The 20,721-nt window shown below is 46.1% G+C and overlaps 1 protein-coding gene across 1 annotated transcript; it reads left to right on the forward strand.

Annotated features, from left to right (window-relative positions):
- The first annotated feature begins 1,055 nt into the window (after window positions 1-1,055).
- IRF6 (interferon regulatory factor 6) lies at window positions 1,056-18,292 on the forward strand. The gene is made up of 9 exons (XM_008701192.2): window positions 1,056-1,229; window positions 5,306-5,389; window positions 5,965-6,141; window positions 10,873-11,077; window positions 12,099-12,227; window positions 14,471-14,614; window positions 15,687-16,079; window positions 16,768-16,886; window positions 17,570-18,292. The coding sequence occupies exons 3-9, from the start codon at window positions 5,968-5,970 to the stop codon at window positions 17,792-17,794; spliced, it is 1,389 nt and encodes a 462-aa protein (XP_008699414.1). The 5' UTR covers window positions 1,056-1,229; window positions 5,306-5,389; window positions 5,965-5,967; the 3' UTR covers window positions 17,795-18,292.
- The last annotated feature ends 2,429 nt before the right edge of the window (window positions 18,293-20,721 follow it).

Raw genomic sequence — 20,721 nt, forward strand, 5'->3', positions numbered from 1 at the left:
TAAGCCCCTTCCTACCTGTGCCAGCTCAGTGCCTCAGGGTCTCATGAACTGGTACAGAGCCCACTGTAAGCATGTACTCTGTAAGGACTGGGGTTCACTCTGGTGGGAAAGGAGAGGGGACTCTCATCAAACACCTGTTAGGGGACATATCGGCCCTGAATTTCAGGTAATAACAGGAGATGTCGCCTCATTCTGTGAGGTGTATATACTTCTTATCCTTACACAAAAATTTCAAGTATTTATGTATCCCTCAGTAAGTGCCAAAGTACTGCTTCAAATGCTTTTTAGGAAGCAATTTATTGAACGCCCACAACACCCATTTGAGGTGGGTACTATTATTAACCTTGTTGTATGAATAAGTAACTGAGGCCCAGAGAGCTTAAGAAACTTTTCCAAGTCTGTAGTAACTGATGGAGTTGGGGTTTGAATCCTAATAGCTCCGGGGCCCATGCTTTTAATCATTACCAGATAGTGACTGGAAAAGGCAGCAAATATTATTCTCCTTGAAAAGACGAGAAAAGTGAAACCAAGAAGCCAAGTAACTTACAGTTACTCAGGTCAGAGGCAGAATAAAGGCAGAATTCCTGCCCTGGAAGCCATAGGGCTTCTTCCCCCACGGGACTAAGTGTCCTGAGTCCCTTTTCCATATGCCACTCATTTACACAGGCCCACAGGTAATAGGGCCAGCCCAGAATCTCTTCAACCCTTATTTGTGGTAAACTGTCTCCAAACCACAGGGTAACTATGGGACAAGAGGAAAGGGGAGGCACCTTCTCCACTTTAGATCTGACCTCCGTGTTTCCAAGACCACCAGCCCCGAGGTATGAGGTCCGGACGCGAGTCTGAGAATTTTCTGTGCCGGGGTTAGAAGCCGGAGAGTGAGGTGGGAAAGGGGCTGGGCGGCGCTGGGGCGCCCAGGAGCACAGAGTATCCTATTTCTCGTAACCCGCCAATCCTGAACGCGAGGGGGCGTGGCCATACCTGGGAGGCGTGGCCGGACGGCAGAGGGGGCTGCGGCGTCGCAGGGCGAGGCGCTGACGTGAGTTCGGCGCACCTGAGTCGGGCAGGTAAGGGCTAGTGCGGGACTGGGAGCGGAGCTCGAAGACTCTACCTGCGCAAAGCCCGGTGTTGCTTGCCCAGCCGGTCAAGGAAAGCGGTGGCGGTGGGTGATCTTAACTGGGGACGTGGTTCGGAGGGACGTCTGCTTCTGGTCGCCGGATTGAGAAAAGGTGAGTCGCTAACTTCTGAACATTAGCTTTGGAAGGGGGTGGGGGGTTGGGGACACACCCGCCCCTGAGTTTGTGCGGTTATGAACCTTGCTTGAGAACATCTGTTTGTTTGGGGAGACCTTCTGGGGCTGGGTGCCTGTCGCCCTGCTTTAGGTAGCTTCTGGGCGGTCCTGGCCCCGGAGCGCGGGGCCCCTCCCGAGCCCACACTTCTCTCTATTCTCTTTCCCCCCCTGCCCTACCGGAGTGTGCCGCTCTCGGCCCCTGCCCACCCACCATAGGATAGAGCGGCGGCGCCTCCAACCCTCCGGACTTACCAGCTCGCTGGGCCGCTGGCCCCTGTGTCCCAAAGGGGATTTCCCAGGCCCGCGGGCCTTTGGTCCTGGTGGGTGTTTGGGGAAACGGCGATAGGGCGGCCAGGAGCTCTAGCCAGTTTGTTTTTTCTCCTTGAATTTGTTTAGCAGTCAGGCCCCTATCTGGGGCCTCGGAGACACCCATGGATCTCCAAGTAGCCAAGCTTGGTGTTCGGGAGGGTGGCGCTGGGTGTGGTTGCTCCGGGGGGGTGAGGCCCTCTTCGCCTGAAGGGGATGGAGGGTGGGTGTGGAATAATGGGGAAAGTCTCCCAGGCCTGACTGGAAAGGAGGCCTGGGGTGCCACTCTTTACAGGGAGCCTGCTTTGTAGTAAAAGGGTCGTCTCTGTCCTAACCCTGCTTTCCTAGTGGATGTCAAAAGTGGAATCCAGGGAAGGGAGAGGGAGAAGGTGCTTGAGTAGGAGTTGGTGAAGGCTGGTGCTGACCCAGGAGAGTAGTTTAGGGTTAGATGTGTACATAATGCCTGACAGCAGCACCCAGTACCCTGTAGCTCCCTCTCACCAGCCCCCAACTTCAATCCAGCAGGGAGGAAGGGCATGGGAATTATGGCGAGAGGCATAGAATTTACCCGTAAGCAGGGCTAAACTAAATGGAGGAAAGATTGGGGAACTTGGAAGATGGCCTTTAGTTCCCTCCAAGGGAGGGGAAAAAGCAGGACTACCTGGCAAGTGTGTTTTACTCTAAGCCAAACCATTGGCAGCCCAATCTCCAAACCTTGGCTTTGAGGTAGTGGTGCCCCTGGAAACTAGTCTGGGCAGGGGCTGCAGAGGTGGCAGTGGGGGTGTTTATAGAGGACCTGCTCCCTGGAATGGGTGTGTGAGAGAGGACAGTCAGCACCTTGGGGGGGTTGAAAGTATCCCTGCTCAATGCCCAGTGTGAGGGGAGAGGATGGGTTAGCATCTTTGTTCTTTGGCGGGGTAAATACCTGTTGGAGACACAGGCCTTGAATTTCACTGTGATGGCAGCTAGAGATACCAGGGCTGAGTTCAGCTAGGCTAAGTTTCTGTGGGCATTGAGATTTGGGTGATGTGAGTGTTTTGAAAAAGAACTCTGATTTAGGTGTATTTGGGGGTGGATATCATGGAGTCTCCTCCCTAACCACATCCTTGGCCCTTCATGCTGCTGGGATCTTGTCAATATTTTGGTTTACACTGTGAGTGTGCAGAAGGAGGGACTTGGAAGGCAGGGTATTGGGGCAGGATTCAGTACTATGACGTACTCCGACTCAGGAGTGTTGGGTCCCAGCCCCAGATGAAGCACTTTTCTGTGTCTCAGTTAACCCAGCTATAAAATGGGGATGACAATAGTACTACTTCCAGATCATGAGGATGAAATCAAACATGTTAAATAAAAGTGCATGTAAAATACTGTGAAGCCTATGTAGGTATAAAGTATCGTTGGTATCATGGTCTCAGCAGCTGAACGTCATCATCTTTTATACCTTCCAATGGCCAAGAAAGATCTTAGCTTCCTGTGTTTAAAAAAATACTACTTGTAGGTTTTTTTTCCTTTTTTAAAAAAATTTGTTTATTTATTTGACTGAGAGAGAGAGTGTGTGAGCGAGCACAAGCAGGGGGAGCAGCAGGCAAAGGGAGAAGCAGGCTTCCCACTGAGCAGAGAGCCCTATGTGGGGCTCGATCCCAGGACCCTGGGATCATGACCTGAGCTGAAGGCAGATGCTTAACCGACTGAGCCACCCAGGAGCCCCGTTTTTGGTTTTGGTTTTGTTTTTTCATTTTATTATAAATTGAAACATATTGTAGGAAAATGTGAATCATATACAAAAGTATATAGACAAGTATAAAATTCACCCATAATCCTATCACCAGGTCACCATTATGGATGTCTTGTTACACTGGTGTATTATTGCTTTTCCTTTTTTTATTCCTTTTATTGCAAGGCAAGTGCACGCTCTGTTACAGGATGGAGATACCACTATTGAGTCAACACTGTATGCTGTATTTTCTCCCTTAACTTCATGTTGTAAACATTTCCCTAAATCCAATAAAAATTCTTCAGACACCCCGTGGTTAATGGTTGCTTAATAGGGCAGCCTATGAATATGTAATTAGCCATTTTCCTCTGTTCTTTTGGTTGCTTCCAACTTTTCCCTCTCTGCCAGTTTTTAGAGCCCTAGTTACTGGGTGGCAGATAGGGGAGATCTTGGCAGACTTTCGGGAGGTTGGAGAGGGTTAGCAGCGGTGCAGGTGGGGCATGGAGGAAGGCAGGCTAGGGCGGGGTTGCTCATGTGTAGTGCCATCTTGAGAGATTGCTGAGAACCCAAGACTCTAGATCTTAACGATCAATCTCTATGAGATTGCTTCTCCTTCCCTATCACTATGTGCAGTTCCCTGTGTTGCCTTGGTTGCTTTAATTTTTTCTTGATGAGCTGTCGATCAACTAAGATAAGCCCTTTTCTTCAAAGTCTGTGGTCCGTCAAGAACTGGATCTCACATGTCTGGCAAGCGTAGACACAGACTTACAGGTACTGCAATAGAAATTCTCAAAAGTCCCTGACGAGGCTGACCTATGTGCTGCCCATTTCCCTATTCGCTCTTCCCTTGCTCCATCCCCTTTGCAGTAGGCTGGGACTGAGAAGAAGAAGGTAGAACTTGCCCTTAGGAGAATATGCATTCTCCCCTCCTTATATGGTATATGTTTTCCCCCTGGTTTGATGGCTTGACTTGCTGCCCTACAAAACAACCTAAACAAGGCCAGAACATGGGGGTGGGGGTGAGGTGGGGGGACAGTTGAATAGTGCATGCCAACCTCACCTGCCCACTGTGAGCTGTGCTCCCAGGGGGAAGGTTTCAGTTGCAGGACTTGTTAATTGGGTCAGAAGGCTCAGGTGAGAGCAGGTTCTGCCTTGCTCTTAAAGTGCCAGAAGCTGAGTTGGGTTTGGGTTTTCCCTGTTTGTTGGGAGTCTGGCTGGGGAAGGAAGTGGTGTTAGGGGCCACCCCCTCAGCTAAGCTCCTCTGAGTGGGAGCCTTCAGCTGACTCAACTGGTTTGGTTTCTGAAGCGTGATCCAGGTGGGGACCTTCCTGGGTGGGAAGGTGACTTATTTATCTTCCTTTCCTCAGGCCATTGTGGGGCTTGAGCAGTTCCAGTGTGGATTTCTTCGGGGAGTCTGATGGAAAACGATGTGCTTTCTCACCGACATAGTGCTGGACACGCAGTGGCTGATAAACACGTATTTGTTGAGCAGATGAGATTTTGCAGGCCTCATCTTAAGTAAAAACAAAGTAAAAGGATCACACCAAAAAAAATCTAAACACAACATCCCAGGCAAACAATTCTCTAGTGACCAGTTTTTCCTAAAGGCACCCAGCCTGGGCAGGCCTCTGTTTCCTGCTGTGAGTGCTGGCTGTTGCCAGATGTTATCTGCTATGCGCGTGTATTTTTATGAGAATCAATTGCAGACTTTACCCAGGCCGGCTCGTGCAACCAATGAGTTCGCTGTAGCCTCTGGGGGGAGGTAAACAGACCCAGGCGGAGGAGGCCTTATGAGCAGAGCTTGTCTTATGATTGTTTTTAGCAGTCTAGGGTGAGGAGCTGTAGCGTTTGATTATTCTTGGGCTCCTGGACTTTTCTAGACTCAGGTGCAAGAAGGGTCCTTCGAGCCTTTGTCTCCCATGTTCCCAAGTCTCCTTCCAGCCACTGGATTGTCCTGTGGATAACCAACTCAAGACCCGTTTTTCTTGGTACAGAGTCTTTGGCTGACCCAGAGAAAGGAACGCTGACTCGAGGCCCAGCTCTTCGGATCCCCGCGGATACACTGCCTGCTCATCTCTGTAAGTGAGGACTTTGGAACCAGGACCCACCCCTTGCCTCCTCCTCTCTCACCACGATGGCGTCATTTCTTACTAAAATATTCTCGATCACCTTTAGTTGTCTTGTCTAAAAAGAAAGTGTGCTTCAAATTCTTGCCCCTATCTTTGCTGTTTCCATAACTTTTTTTTCTCCCGTCTCCTGAGATGAGATTGAAAAGAGCAATTTCACTTCTCTTCCAAAGCCCTTGGTTCTTCAGGAAGAACTGTGTTCCAGCAGGGATGACGTCATCTTTTTTTTTTTTTTTTTTTTCCTGCTTCAGGATTTAAACAGAAGAAATGTGATCTACTTACATGATAAGTCTGATTTGGCTAGAACATGAAGTATAAATGGCTTGGGAATAAGAATCAAAAGAACCTTTTAACCTCTTTTCTTTTCTTCCCCACCTGGCACAGTTTATTCCCATATTTAGTTTCTTTGCTGTAATCTAATGAAACTGTAGCTCTATCATACGGGAACAGTGGCTGGGAAAAGTTCCCAGAAGCTGGCCTAATTCTCCTGCTCTCCCTACTCTTTACCCTCCCCCCCAATCCCCCAGATCATGGCCCTCCACCCCCGCAGAGTTCGGCTGAAGCCCTGGCTGGTGGCCCAGGTGGATAGTGGCCTGTACCCCGGGCTCATCTGGCTACACAGGGACTCCAAACGCTTCCAGATTCCCTGGAAACATGCCACCCGGCATAGCCCCCAACAAGAGGAGGAAAATACCATTTTCAAGGTAAAGGACTTCTTCCACCATCTGACTTAAAATGTTTTCCAGTTCTGTCGGGGCTCTCTGGGTTTTTTGGTTGTTGTTGTTTTGTTCTGTTTTCTATTTTGGCATGAGGAATACGCTAGATCCAAAATGCTGATGCATCAGAGAGAATGTTTATGAAGGGGGTACCCAAACTTAGGCATAGTAATTTCTCTTGCTAGGGCATGTCTATGAGGCTGTTTATTCTTTCCCATTGGTTGCAGGTACTCAACTCACATCCCCAAAGATCCCAGGTGCAGTTGGCTAAACTGCAAATGACTGTATTGGTGTGGTTGTTCCAGAAGCTCCCAAGGGTCAGCAAATGACTCTTGCTCTTCATTCACTCAGGGCTTTTGCTATGAAGAGAGGTGCTTGGGCCTGGGAATGACTCTCCAGACCAGGACAGAACTACTGAGTGTTAGCAGGCTCCTAACATTGCCTGTACAGTGGGTGTAGAGGGCCCTCTGCAAGGTTTTCTTTTGATATTAAAATATCTTGCCCCATCCATAACCTCTGCTTAAAAATTAATAGTCATTTAGTACAAGTTTTTATTCCACAAGTATGTTTTCTTAAATAAAAAAGAGCTCTGATGTGAGAATTATTTACTTAAAGCAAGATTTAATCACATGGGGGCGCCTGGGTGGCGCAGTCGTTAAGCGTCTGCCTTTGGCTCAGGGCGTGATCCTGGCGTTCTGGGATCGAGCCCCACATCAGGCTCTTCTGCTGGGAGCCTGCTTCTTCCGCTCCTACACCCCCTGCTTGTGTTCCCTCTCTCGCTGGCTGTCTCTATCTCTGTCAAATAAATAAATAAAATCTTTAAAAAAAAAAAAAAGATTTAATCACATGGCATTTTACAAAATGTAGTGAAGCCAAAGCTTGGCCGAAGACAGAAGTAGGTGAGAAGCTGGTCATGGGGAGGGGTGTTATGTGGTTTTTAACTCTGGCCCCTGTGCCTCTGCTTCAGACCAACGTCTCTGTGCTGGTCAGCCTTCCATCTCATGAGTTGCTTTCGTTTCTGCATCCCTGAGACACGGAGAAGTGAGTTTAGCCCTCTTTCCCNAGCTGGAAGTCATAATGAAATCCAGTCCCTACCCTGGGTCTCTCAAGACTGATGCCCTGGGCTCTTGCTGAGATTGGATCAGAAGAGGTTGGCTCACCCCTCCAAGGAGAGCCGTCCTAGAGGTGTTTCCCACCCAACTCGGTTATATCAGATATTGATACAAGAGGTAGAGGGAAAATTGGCCTGAGAGTACTTAGAAAGAAAGTAAATGAGCACTTTTAATTTAAAAAGTGCTAGGGAAAACGTCTGTAAACCAGCCCAGCCCTAGCCCAGCTAGCCTCTGGTCATGGCCTTGGTCTGAATCTGGATTTGCCGCTGGTGGCTGGGGCTGATTCCTGAAAGCCTCACTCATGAGAGTTATCTGCATGCGTAGGGCTTGAGAAAAAGGTGGCTGCAGGAAGCTTGTCTTATTTATATCTGTATCTCTGGTTGCAGAATGCTGCAGGAGGGCCGTGGAAGTCAGGTGAAGAGTGAGGGTGCTTTCACAGATCTCAAGCTCTGACAAGCCTTGGGCAGGATATGTGGGGGCAGGAAGGGGGGGCAGTAGCATTAAATGGGTGCCTGCTCTGTATCCCATGTCCATTATCTCATTTAATTCTCAGCAACTCTGTAAGGGAGGTATTACTCTCATGTTGTAGATGCAGAGGCCGAGTCTCCGAGGAGCCAAATAACTTGCCGAAATCATGCAGCCAATAAGGGGTGTGGTCAGGATTTGAACCCGAGCCTCTCTGCTCCCCCATTACCATATACCCCTTTCTGACCAGGAATTAGAAGAGCTGGTTTCAAATCCTACTACTATCAATTGCATGTATGCTCTTGAGCAAGTCATATCATCTCTTTGGGCTTCAGCTTCCCATTCATTAAAATGGGGATGAAACCAGTCTTGCCTGACTCGCAGGATTGTCGTGAGAATTGAGTGAAATAATGTGTGGGGAGGGACTCATGAATTGCCATTAAAATGCAGCGGTTACTTCCATTTCTGGAAGAGAAGAAGGGACCTGCATAGTGACCTGAGTGTCAGAAGCAAGACTCAGAATGGGTTTGAGTAAGTCACGTTCATAAATCGCAGTGATTGCCAAGTGGTGGGTACCACCCTCTGCTGCACCATCGGAGTGGGCCCTGAGAAGGAATGGCTGTGTTGTGAGCAAGAAGGCTGGGGCTGTGGTTCTGGCTTAGTCTGGCTGCTCTCCACGGAGGGGCAGGGATTTAGGGAGCCACAGAAATATGTCGACCTGTGCCAAAGTCAGCACAGCCCAAGCCAGCTGGGTGGGGCCAGCGTGGGAGTGGGCACAGGGGATCAAATAAACGGAAGGGAAAATGTGGTGAGGTAGCAGTCAGGTACCACCAGGCACAACTGGATATGTGCTTTTCAGATACTGCAGACCAATGACATTGAAATCCCCTGTAGGGAGCTGGATGGAATGGTGCCAGCACAGCCACCTCGGGCAGCACCACTTTGTCTGACCTCTTCATTCTGTACTGCAAAATGAATGCAGGTGCCCCCAAGTCTAAGAAGTGAGCCTGAATTAGAAGAGAAGGATTTTTTTTTTTGATTTTTTATTATGTTAGTCACCATACAGTACATCATTAGTTTTTGATGTAGTGTTCCATGATTCATTGTTTGCGTATAACACCCAGTGCTCCATGAAGTACGTGCCCTCCTTAACACCCATCACCGGCCTAGCCCAATCCCCCACCCTCCTCCCCTCTGAAGCCCTCAGTTTGTTTCCCAGAGTCCATAGTCTCTCGTGGTTCATTCCCCCTTCTGTTTACCTCCCCTTCACTCTTCCCTTCCTTCTACCAATCTCCCTGCTATTCCTTATGTTCCACAAATGAGTGAAACCATATGATAATTGTCTTTCTCTGCTTGACTTATTTCACTTAGCATAATTTCCTCCTGTCCTGTCCATGTTGCTGCAAATGTTGGGTAGTCGTTCTTTCTGATGGCTGAGTAATATTCCATTGTATATATGGACTACATCTTCTTTATCCATTCGTCTATTGAAGGGCATCTCGGTTCCTTCCACAATTTAGCTGTTGTGGACAATGCTGCTATGAACATTGGGGTGCATATGGCCCTTCTCTAGAAGAGAAGGATTTAAATTTGTATTGGAAGACGCTTCCTCATGATCATCAGGCTCTGGGGGTGGGGGGGGGAGTGACTGAGGGAGATAGAGATCTCAAAGGATGGGGCAGAAAATTTCCATTTCAGCTTGAGGTCAGAAGCAGAGGCAGGGAGTCGGGACTGGACACATGCCCTGTCTGCTTGAACAAGCTGGGGTATACTTCCTGGTCTCGAGGACTCTGCTAATGACATCCCCCTTTTCTGCATCAAACACAACGTCCTGAAGAAAGCATTGAAGTCTGAGATGATGTTAGCAGTGGGGGAGAGTGGATATCCCGTGAGCAGAAACATACATGCCTTTGGACCCAGAAACTGAAAACCAGAGAGGAGGAGCCAAAGTGGTTTTAGCTCATGCCGCCAGCCGCTGGTGTTTGCAGCGAAGTATTTCCAATGAAGTGGGACTTTGAGGAACTAGGGAAGGGCAGGGGATGGGGTTTCCTCGGACATGGGGCCAGCTGAATGAGGCCCTCCACCTCCAGTTGAACTCCCAGACTATGCTGCCTTGCCCTCCTCCAGGCACGTGTTTTCTACAATTATTTATGCATCAGATTGAAGAATGTAGGGGGAGGGAACGCCAAGGCCAAACTCTTCATATCACATGCCGTCTCTCTTTGTCTTATTATGTAAGTAATTAATGTGAAAAACAAGCCAAAAAAAATTTTACCTGAAATCCTGCTATCCAAAGTTACCCTTAGCATTTTGGTGTATACAGTGGACGCCTGGGCAACATGAGTTGAAACTACACAGGTCTACTTATTTATTTATTTTAAGTTTATTTATTTATTTAAATAATCTCTATACCTGAACTCACAATCTGGAGATCAAGAGCTGCATGCTTTTCTGACTGAGCCAGCCAGGCACCCCTGCACCAGTCCACTTATGTGCAGATTTTTTTTTCAATAAATACAGTAATATAAATTATATTTTCTCTTCCTTATGATTTTCCTAATAGAATTTTCTTTTCTCTGGCTTACTTTATTGTAAGAATGTAGTCTATAATATACAAAATATGTGTTAATCAACTGTTAACAGTAAGATAGTTAAGTTTTGGGGAGTCAAAAATATGTGGATTTTTGACAGTACAGGGGGTCAGTATTCCTGACCCCTGTATTGTTCAAGGGTGAACTGTCTTTTTTCCAGACTTTTCTTTATTTTCAACCCTTATTATAGCCACTCTTGACAGGTGGTGCTGGCACCAACAGTTGAGATAAGGCTCCTCCTCTCAGAAAGATCGTGTTTGCATATGGGTTAATTTCCCTCGGGCCCTGCCTGGCCTGGTCCTGAGGGTGGTGCTTCCTGCTGCAGGCTCTGTAAGTGGGGTTGGGATGGCAGGGCAGTCAGGCAGATGCTCACGGGATATCCACTCTCCCCCACTGCTAACATCATCTCAGACTTCAATGCTTTCTTCAGGACGTTGTGTTTGATGCAGAAAAGGGGGATGTCATGTGCATGTGTATATGAGAGAGGGTGAGCACACTTGGCAGTGTTCCTGGGCAACAGCAGGCATTCACTGCGGTTTCCTGTTCCTCAGGCCTGGGCTGTGGAGACAGGGAAGTACCAGGAAGGGGTGGATGACCCTGACCCAGCTAAATGGAAGGCCCAGCTCCGCTGTGCTCTCAACAAGAGCAGGGAATTCAACCTGATGTACGATGGCACCAAGGAAGTACCTATGAACCCAGTGAAGATATATCAAGTGTGTGACATCCCCCAGCCTCAGGGATCGATCATTAACCCAGGTGAGCCCCAGCTGCTGGCGGAACAGGTGGACAGTAAGCCAGGTTCTGGGCTGGACTCTTAAAGAGAGAATTGACTTGAACATTGCTTACAAAGTTTAGTTACAAAGCAAGAAAGCCTTTCCCTAGGAAGGACCCAGAGACCCAAAGATATAAAGTCAGCAAAATCTTCTTGTTCACTTAGGGGAATAGTTACTAGCCCGACTGTTTAAAGCATGAGAAAGTAGAGGGAGTATAGAGTCCTACTGTAGAAAGAGCTTCCCTTGGGACTCAACACTGAGCGGAGAGGTCAGGTGGTTTCAAAAATGGAGGACTTAAAACTTAGGAGGTTTGAGTTCCAAACCTGGCTCTTATCACTTTGCTCCTTGTCAGACATGGAATCAAGTCATTTGACCTTTGAGCCTCAGTTTCTTCAGTGGTATAATCTGGGCTCTCATCTTTCCTGCCTACCTCAAAGACTATTGTAGGACCCAATTGACATGACATTTAAAAGCTATTAAGTTCCCTTTGTAAATGTTGGATGAGTGATTATTTAATTTGTAGGGTACTTTTTCTAAGAGAATACCACCTGATCCTCCTATTTACCCCATGCTTAGCAAATACCAAGAGCCAGATAACTTAGACTTGTCCTCCAATGGATCTAGTGAGGCCCTGCCAAGAGGGAAGGGCTGCCCTCACATTAAGCTTACAAAGGGGAAAAGTTGGTGTCCTTGAGTCCTTAAAAGGGATGCTAAAGTGTAGCAAGACGTTTAAAGTAGGAATTAAGAAATTTCTAGGGAAGGGGATAGGGTCTGCAGCTCCTGGGTAGGGGAAGGGAAGAGAGCTTACATTAGAGCTCAGTAGGAGGAGGTAGAGCCAGAGGTTACCACTCTTTTGGGCTAGGGCATTAGGGGTGCACACTGAACCCAGGGGAGCCTCTGTACTACCAGTAATAGTACCTAGCCTGTACAGTGGATCAGCTGCAAGGATGACAGTGCAACACTAGTGGCTCACTCGCAGGCTTCTCTGTCCGTTTCTTGGTTAGGATCCACTGGATCTGCTCCTTGGGATGAGAAGGATAATGACGTAGATGAAGAAGATGAGGAAGATGAGCTTGATCAGTCACAACACCATGTTCCCATCCAGGACACCTTCCCCTTCCTGAACATCAATGGTGAGTGGGGGTGGTAGGTGGTAGAGAAGATTGAAGAGGATGGAACGGGCTTTGACTTGGCAACTACTGAGTGACCCCTCAGCCCCTACTGCACTGGGAGCAGTGACAAGGCCCTGCGGCCAAGCTGCTGGTCTACTAGCAAGTAGGGGTCACAGACGAGGGAACTCTGCTGGCCCAGTTATCCCAGTGGGCGGCTTCCAGGCATAGAGAACGTCTTCTGAATCTAAGAGATAATTCAGAGAAATTAAACAAACTCATTCTCAATCCCACATACAAGTCAGTTGTTATAAATTTCACTGATTTCCTCGGGGCCACGTGTAGATATTATTTTGACAAATTATTGGTAAACTCTTCCACTGTTTCCCTTGGTATAAATTTTGTGTCACTTTCTTAACAGAGTCTGCCCTGCTAAGGCTAGATCATGGGAAACTTGTGGTTTCTACACCTCTTAATACTAGGCTTTGGTAGAATTTATCTGTAAGAGACTTCTTGCTTCTTCTATGAACTCTTTGAATTCAGCCTCCCAGGAAAAATGAGTTGAGAGGCTGGAAGGTCACTGGGACAGAGCAGGTACTGACTGTCCAGTGCACATTCTGAGGGTGCTCAAACACAAGGTGAAGTGCTCTTCAGCATCTTCACTCGATCTGCCCACTGAAATGCTCCTAGTTGAGAAGGTCGTCACTGCGTTTCTAGTTCCATCTGGCTGCTATGGGTCAAATAAGAACTTGTGCCACTTAGAAGATTTATCAAGATGATTCCTTTGGGATTTTGGAGTCCCCTACTTTAGGTCATTTCCCTTACCTTTGAGAATCAGGAAATGACTCTTATTATCTGTCCACTTGCCCTCCTTCACTTAACCTGCCATTTATATCTTTACAACCAAGTGATGAGTTAAGAAAAATGTCATTGAAAATTTAAAAAACTAAAAGAAAAATATCATTGAGCTCCTTCAGGTCTATATTGCCACATGCTACATTCCCATTTAGTGATTTGAGTTGGATATCTGGAAATATGAGATCCTTTCCCAAATCCTTGGCTGACTCATTCTGGTATTTTCACCCCTTAAAAGGATGCGACCTATTTCCAGGATCCTGATTTCCAATTTCTGTTCATGTTTTACTCAAGTGAATGTTGTGTGGCCTTATATTATGGATTGCTTTGGATCCTTTCTGGGAAGATGTGGGATATCTATTTAAAAAGTAGGGGTACTCGGGTGGCTCAGTCAGTTGGGTGTCCGACTCTTGATTTCAACTCATGTCATGATCTCAGGGTCCTGGGATTGAGCCCCAAGTTGGGCTCCCTGCTCAGGGGGGTCTGCTTGAGGGTTCACTCTCTCTCTCCCTTTGCCCCTCCCCCCATTTTTGCACTTGCTCTTTCTCAAATAAATAAATCTTTAAAAATAAAAAAATAAAAACAAAAAAGTAAAATGGGTACGTAGATTTAACCAGGCTTTTGCATGAAGGGTCGAAGAAACATTAACTTCTATGATTTCAGAGCTGTTGGGGCAGAGGAAGAAGAATTGTTGAAGAATAGATGCCTAAGAGGTGAGGCTAGGAAGAGAAATCTGTAGACTTTGGAGTGAACCAACTTTGAGAATAGCAAGAAAATAGGATGGGTATTTCATTTTCTTTCTTAAAAGCTTTAATTGGATACTTTTGCATAAATATTGGTCTTACATGGTTTAAAATTCATAATGGTACAAAAAGGTAATCAGTTGAAAGGTTTTCCTTCCTTTTTGTCTCTGAACCCCCCTTTGGTTTCCCTGGAAGAAACTGATGCTTTCAGATTTTTGGGTATCCTTCCAGATGTTTTGTGCATGTGAAAGTATTTGTTTTTAATGGAATTTCTAGACACTCAGAGCTAATCAGCTAATTCAGTTGAGTTCATTTTATAGAAGACAACCAACTTTGTAATTGCTGGGGTGAAAATCTGTGATAGGGAACCTTTTATTATTGCTTATTCTAATATAACCCCAGAGAAAACTCACATGTCTGGTAATCTTCAGCAAAATGCACATTTTCAGAACTATGAGTCTATGGGAGAACTAATATGATTAGGAAGTAGAAGCAGGGGAACTTTATTTCTTATTGTGTTAGTTGTGGGAATCATTGATGGGCTGCCACACTGAGTCATAGTCTAGTGTTTGATTCTTGTCTATTGACCTTGTTAGGTTTTAAAGCCCCAAGCTAGGTGATGTACATACATGGTGCCCCTGCCCGCTCATGCACATCTTTCTGTTCTAGGTTCTCCCATGGCACCAGCCAGTGTGGGCAACTGCAGCCCTGAAGCAGTGTGGCCCAAAACTGAACCTCTGGAAATAGATGTACCCCAGGCACCTATACAGCCCTTCTATAGCTCTCCAGAGCTGTGGATCAGCTCTCTCCCAAGTAAGTGGGATCTTTCTAGCTGGGTCTTCAGCTCCTATTATAGTCCCTTCCCTGCCCCACCTTCTGCCTCCATTTCTTTGCCATGTATAGAATAGCTACCTGTCCTATAGGCAGCCTCTGTGTCTGGTTCCTGGCTGGCCAATGAGTCATCAGGGAAGAAGTAAAGAAACATTAGTTCATATCTACCTGCCCATGGGGATGCTCTGATCAGTTGCAGCACAAGGTTACTCACCTCTTAGGTGGGTGGAAAGCCTGGGTTAATCAGTTTGGCTAGGGGATCTGGGCATAAGGGCAGTTGAGGAATAGGAAAATTAATGGCCATGGATTTGATCAAGAAGGTTTTGGATTTTGAGGGGCTTTTGGAAGAAAGAAAATCTCTCTGAATTGAACACAAATTGATCTCAATGAAGAATCAATGTCACTGCCCCATCTCCCTTTCACACTCTACATGGTGGTAGTAGGGATGGGGTGGAGGGGGGAGATGTGAGTGCTGGTATTTTGTCCAAAAGGCTAATAGCTTTCATAAGACCTATAGGGTTCAACTGAGGCTTGATGAGTGAACATTTACTTTGCCATGAGCTGTGTCCCTTTATGGTAAATTATTAGAACAAATCCACAGAGTGTGTGCATGTGTGTAATTTTCAGAAAGACAAGATGGCTTGGTATTTTTTCTTATTCTTCTGATTTCTTTAAAAAATGAGCCAAAAATGAGACACAAACCAGATACGTTAGTTTTTAGCTGCTTCCGATGCCTACTGATGTGAAGACTCAGTCAGTATAAATGAGGAGACCGGACCCAGAAGTTTGCTTGGAGAAATTCTAGCCCTTAGGGTGTAATGATTAAACAGAGACAGTATACATGGACCTTGAACTGTCTGCTTCTAAGGCAGCCTTTTGAGTGAATATTACAGGAAAGGTTGATGTCTTCCTTTGTTGCAGGAAGGGTAACTGGTAGTGACCTTCCTGAATGCTGGTTGAAAGGTGGCTTGATCTTGATGGACTTGCATGAGTCTCGGGAATAGACAGGCAGAGCATTAAAGCAGAACTCTCACTGTCCTCTCTCACCTTGTAGTGACTGACCTGGACATCAAGTTTCAGTACCGTGGAAAGGAATATGGGCAGACCATGACCGTGAGCAACCCGCAGGGCTGCCGGCTCTTCTATGGGGACCTGGGTCCCATGCCTGACCAAGAGGAGCTCTTTGGTCCTGTCAGCCTGGAGCAGGTCAAGTTCCCTGGTCCAGAGCATATCACCAATGAGAAGCAGAAGCTGTTCACCAGTAAGCTGCTAGACGTCATGGACAGAGGACTGATCCTGGAGGTCAGCGGTCATGCCATTTATGCCATCAGGCTGTGCCAGTGCAAGGTGTACTGGTCTGGGCCATGTGCCCCATCGCTTGTTGCCCCCAACCTGATTGAGAGACAAAAGAAGGTCAAACTATTTTGCCTGGAAACATTCCTTAGTGGTAAGTCTTTTTCAGAAGGTGGATGGTTGGGAATTTCTCCCCAGAAGTAGGTTTTCCACCTTCCCTACCCGCTTTCCTGGATCTGCAAAGATCTTAACAAAAAACTCCTGGAGGAAGTGAAGGTAGAAGAGAACCTTAGTTCTGGAAATGAAAGTGGCCTGGGCAACAAAGAAGGGCATTCCACTCCAAAGCTATGTACTTGGAAACTATTTTTAGGTTGGTTATGGCTCCTTTAGTGGTAGAAGAGGGAGACAGCCTTGTCATTACCGCCAAATGCCATCAGTGCCACCTTAACTTTGGAAGTTGGCTTCATCATAATCAGCAAAACATATTCTTCTCATTTGGGAAATATCTGGGTGGCAAATTCAAGCAGACAAATTTAGGGAGAGCACTGAGATGTGGATTTTATAATATAATTTGAACCCCAAGTCTAGTTCAGTGATATCCAGTAGAACCCTCTGACATGATAAAAGTGTTCTTTATTTGTGTTGTCCACAATAGACCACATGGGGCAATTAAGCACATAATTGTGACTCATATGGCTAAGGAACTATTTAATTTTAATTAATTTAAATGTAATAGCCACATGTGGCTAGTGACCACTATACTGGACAGCACAGAAGATGGTATTTACTGAGTGGATATGGAATGGCCCAGTACACCAAACTTGCTCTTCCACCCTCTGCAGATCTCATTGCCCACCAGAAAGGACAGATAGAGAAGCAGCCACCATTTGAGATCTACTTATGCTTTGGGGAAGAATGGCCAGATGGGAAACCCCTGGAAAGGAAACTCATCTTGGTTCAGGTGAGGCTATAAAGCTGTATCAACAACTCTTTGCCTGTTTACCAGTGCTTTAGCCCCTAGGACTAGGGTTGTGCTGAGCAAAGATCCATCAGCATGTGTGCATTTTAATCCCATCAGATAGAACAGCGGACTCAAGCTTTGTATATTGTAAGAATCAAGTAGGTCCTATCAAAGTAGGACCAAACTGGAGCACACAGGGTCCTCAAAGTGGATGACTGGCTTAGTGAAGACCTTATCTTGCATTCTCTTACTGACATTAGAGTCTTTCTGAAACCTAACAGGATATGATCCTTTCCAGTTCTTTTAGAAAAACCTTTTGAGTTGCTTTTAAGAATGTAACCTTACTTTAGTAAGTGGCAGCAAGACCTCTTGGGTTTGGTCCCTGGACTTGTAGAAAAGATAGTCAACAGATGAAATGTGGGTAAGTCTTACTAAATAAGCAGCTGTTTATTTAGGCATGTGATGCAATGAAACATATAGGTTCTCTACCTTCATTTGAACCAAATTCTAGAGTGAAACTTAGCAGGATGGTCCAGAGAGAAGAAGGCATACCCTGTATCTAGACATAAGGGTTGGGGGCTTCCCTGGGGCCTCACTAGTTTTTTCTATCATCTTGAGTCCCTCCTGCTATTTAAAAATCCCTTCTCTTCAGTGAATACCTGTGTGCTCTGTGTCCTGAACAGGTCATTCCAGTGGTCGCTCGGATGATCTACGAGATGTTTTCTGGTGATTTTACACGGTCCTTTGACAGTGGCAGTGTCCGCCTGCAGATCTCAACTCCAGACATCAAAGATAACATCGTTGCTCAACTGAAGCAGCTGTACCGCATCCTCCAAACCCAAGAGAGCTGGCAGCCCATGCAGCCCACCCCCAGCATGCAACTGCCCCCTGCCCTGCCAGCCCAGTAGTCACGAATGCCATCTTTTTTACAATATTGTACATACCGGTATTTTTTATTATTCAGATTTAACCAGCTTTTAAACCTCCTCTTTCTAACAATGTTAGTGGCCTCTGATTCTCCACATATGCCTGGCTTTTCAAGTTGATTTAATTTATGGAAAAAATCACCCTTTGTATTCCCCCTTTCTTTTTTTAAACCTCCCAATGTTAGTGTAATATAGTAGAGGGAGATTTGGCCTGGGACTTTGGACACCAGCGTTCTAGCTGCAGCTCTGCTTCAGTGGTGTGACCTTGAGCCACCAAGTCATTTAACCTCTAGGGTTCAGATTCATTATTGTAAAACGAAGGGGTTGGAACAATGCTTGAAATAATGCCAGTTAAAACTCTGACCTGATGACTTCATTCTACTTGTACAAGGCAAAACTGCCTGGAACAGAACCCCTCTGCATTGTTCTTGCACCGCATTTTTTTCTTGCTTTCATTAAAGTTCCCTCAAGCACTGATTTGTCCAAGATTGATCTCCGTTTGACCTGTTCTGCTAGTATAGTAAGCTGGCTCCCTGCCGGGGTAAGTGAGAGGGAGGGGAGCTGGCTGGTTGCCTAGGAAACAAGCTTGATATCTAAATAGAAATAGGTGCCAAAGTCTGAAAGTCACCTGGTCTGTGGAGTAAAAGCTCATAAACTGAGCTCCTAAAGGGAATCTGTCAACAGAAGGCCTAGGGACTCTGCAGAGTTGATTGTCAGGTGTTTACCTTGCCACCACTCAAATAACACCGTATGTGTGGTAGATGGGAGTATATGACTCAGTGGTACCTTTCAGACAGGACAGAGCTCTTTTTCTTTTTTCTTCTTTGAGGAAGAGCTGGGAGTGAGCTGGGCATCTAGGATAAACTGACTAAAAAAGGGGCGGTTCCTTCTTGTTTGGAAACTTTTACAGTCTTACTATCATTTGGATGTTTTGCAGTGAAAAAATGGGGTATTCAGGGTGAAGGAGATTGGGGCAGTGCTCTTCTGCAGAAGGCTCATCTGGCTCAAATCTGCTTGTCTCCCTTTTTGTGGAGGTAGCTGGGTGTGGACTACTCAGGTGAAGAGTGGTGTAGAACATTGTAGCTATGGCTGCCACAGACTGGTCTTATCTCTTAACTTTTGCTCTGTCTCTGATCTTTTTGCCCTACCCCCCAATCTTAAAAGAAAAAAAAAAGTATAATTTAAACTCCAAGACCTAAATGGAAAGCAAGATGTTAATCTCTGGTAGCAGGCCCCTAATGCTCTTGAATACTGATGCCTCTCTGTGTCAGGCAGTTATAAGAAAACCCATGTCTAGTGTGCTACGCTTAAAGTTGGCCATCCCCTACTCGCTACTGAAGTTGAGCTAGCCAAAATATCAGGTAGCTTCAGAAGCCGTAAGCTCAATTCAGTTACAGGTGGCAGTGGGACTTATTTAGAATGCTGAAGCTGTGGTTTTAGGGTCTCTAAGGGATGAAGTGGGATCTGCTGTTACGGAAGTATGACCAAAAGAAATCCGAGTAAATGTCAGGTGCTCAGCTGTGAGCAGGAGTTGCGTTTCTAGAGACCAGGAAACATGCAAGGTATAGAAACTTTGTGGTTTTTTGGTCATTTTGCTGAGGGGGTAACGTGAAGGATTTCGTTTTGGTGTCTGGCTAACTCTGTGTGTAACTGCACAGCTCAAAGTTAAAAAGAACCCACTGTAGGTAAATTGGGGGGACAACTGCTAGATCTGGGTAGTCCTTTTCCCTTATGCTGTGAGAGGCTAACAGCCAGGCTTTCCATCTGAACGGGGGTCCAGATAATACGAGCTGGCAGAAAGTGATGAGGATTGTGTTCTGAAGGGTCAATATGGATCAAAGTATAGTATGTGACCATAATAAAAAGTTTATAAAGATGCCACAGGAATGGATGAGTGGTTTTATGTAGTCTTAACTAGAGAGCCCAGTTTCTTCCATGTTTTTTATTGTTTTCAGAATGCTGGGAGAGGAGCGCCCGGGTGGCTCAGTGGTTAAGTGTCAGACTCCTGATTTTGGCTCAGGTCATGACCTCAGGGTGATGAGACTGAGCCCCATGTTGGGCTCCACGCTTAGTGGGGAGTCTGCTTGAGATTCTCTTTCTTCCTCTTCCCCCCCACACTCACTCATTTTCTCTCTCTCTCTCTCAAATAATAACTACATCTTTAAAAAAAAGAAGTATGCTGGGTGAGTGCATGCAGTGCTGTTCACTCATCTCCCTCAGTGCCCCCTCTCTGGTCCTGATGGATAGATAGATACCAGGTTCCCTTTCTTTCTTGGAGAGTGTTACCTCCTTTGGTGACTATACCACACACTCTCTGTGTGGTCTACGTTCTTGCCTCTACCTTGCTTAAGAGTGGAAGGAGAATTAGATGGTGTCACTAGCTCTTCTTTTTGTTCTCTGTCCACCCCACCAAACTGGATTAGCTCAAAGTTAAAACATTATAGGTAAATTGGGAGGGCAATTTTGGATCTGGGCTTGTTCCTTCCCCATATAATTAGGTCTCTGGTTATATGTATATGTTCCCATATCATCCTATACTTCCTTTTTCAGAATAATCAATTCCCTTGTAATTGCTCAGCATCTGTGTCCTAGTTGACTACAAACTCGCTGAAGGTTGGGACTGTTTGTCTTGGACTCTGTTGCCAGTGCCTGGTACATACTATATTCTCAAATAGAACTGATCCTTGAACAACACAGGTTTGAACTGCGCAGGCCCACTTATCCTCAGATTGTTTTTTGATATAGTACAGTACTGTAAATGTATTTTCTTATGATTTTTTTAGCATTTTCTTTTTCTCTAGATTATTGTAAGAATACCGTATATAATGTTGCTATAACAAAAATATGTACTGTTTATATTATTGAAAAGGCTTCTGGTCAGTAGTAGGCTATTAGTAAAGTTTTGGGGG

The sequence above is a fragment of the Ursus maritimus genome, unplaced genomic scaffold, assembly GCF_017311325.1.
Source record: "Ursus maritimus isolate PB19 unplaced genomic scaffold, ASM1731132v1 scaffold_2, whole genome shotgun sequence".
NCBI lineage: Eukaryota > Metazoa > Chordata > Mammalia > Carnivora > Ursidae > Ursus > Ursus maritimus.

Bases quoted from the DNA above. Each gene is read 5' to 3' on its own strand.
- IRF6 (XM_008701192.2), top strand. From the start codon at position 5,968: ATGGCCCTCCACCCCCGCAGAGTTCGGCTGAAGCCCTGGCTGGTGGCC. The intron at 6,142-10,872 runs GTAAAGGACTTC...CCTGTTCCTCAG, and splicing joins AGGAAAATACCATTTTCAAG to GCCTGGGCTGTGGAGACAGG. The intron at 12,228-14,470 runs GTGAGTGGGGGT...TTTCTGTTCTAG, and splicing joins CCCCTTCCTGAACATCAATG to GTTCTCCCATGGCACCAGCC.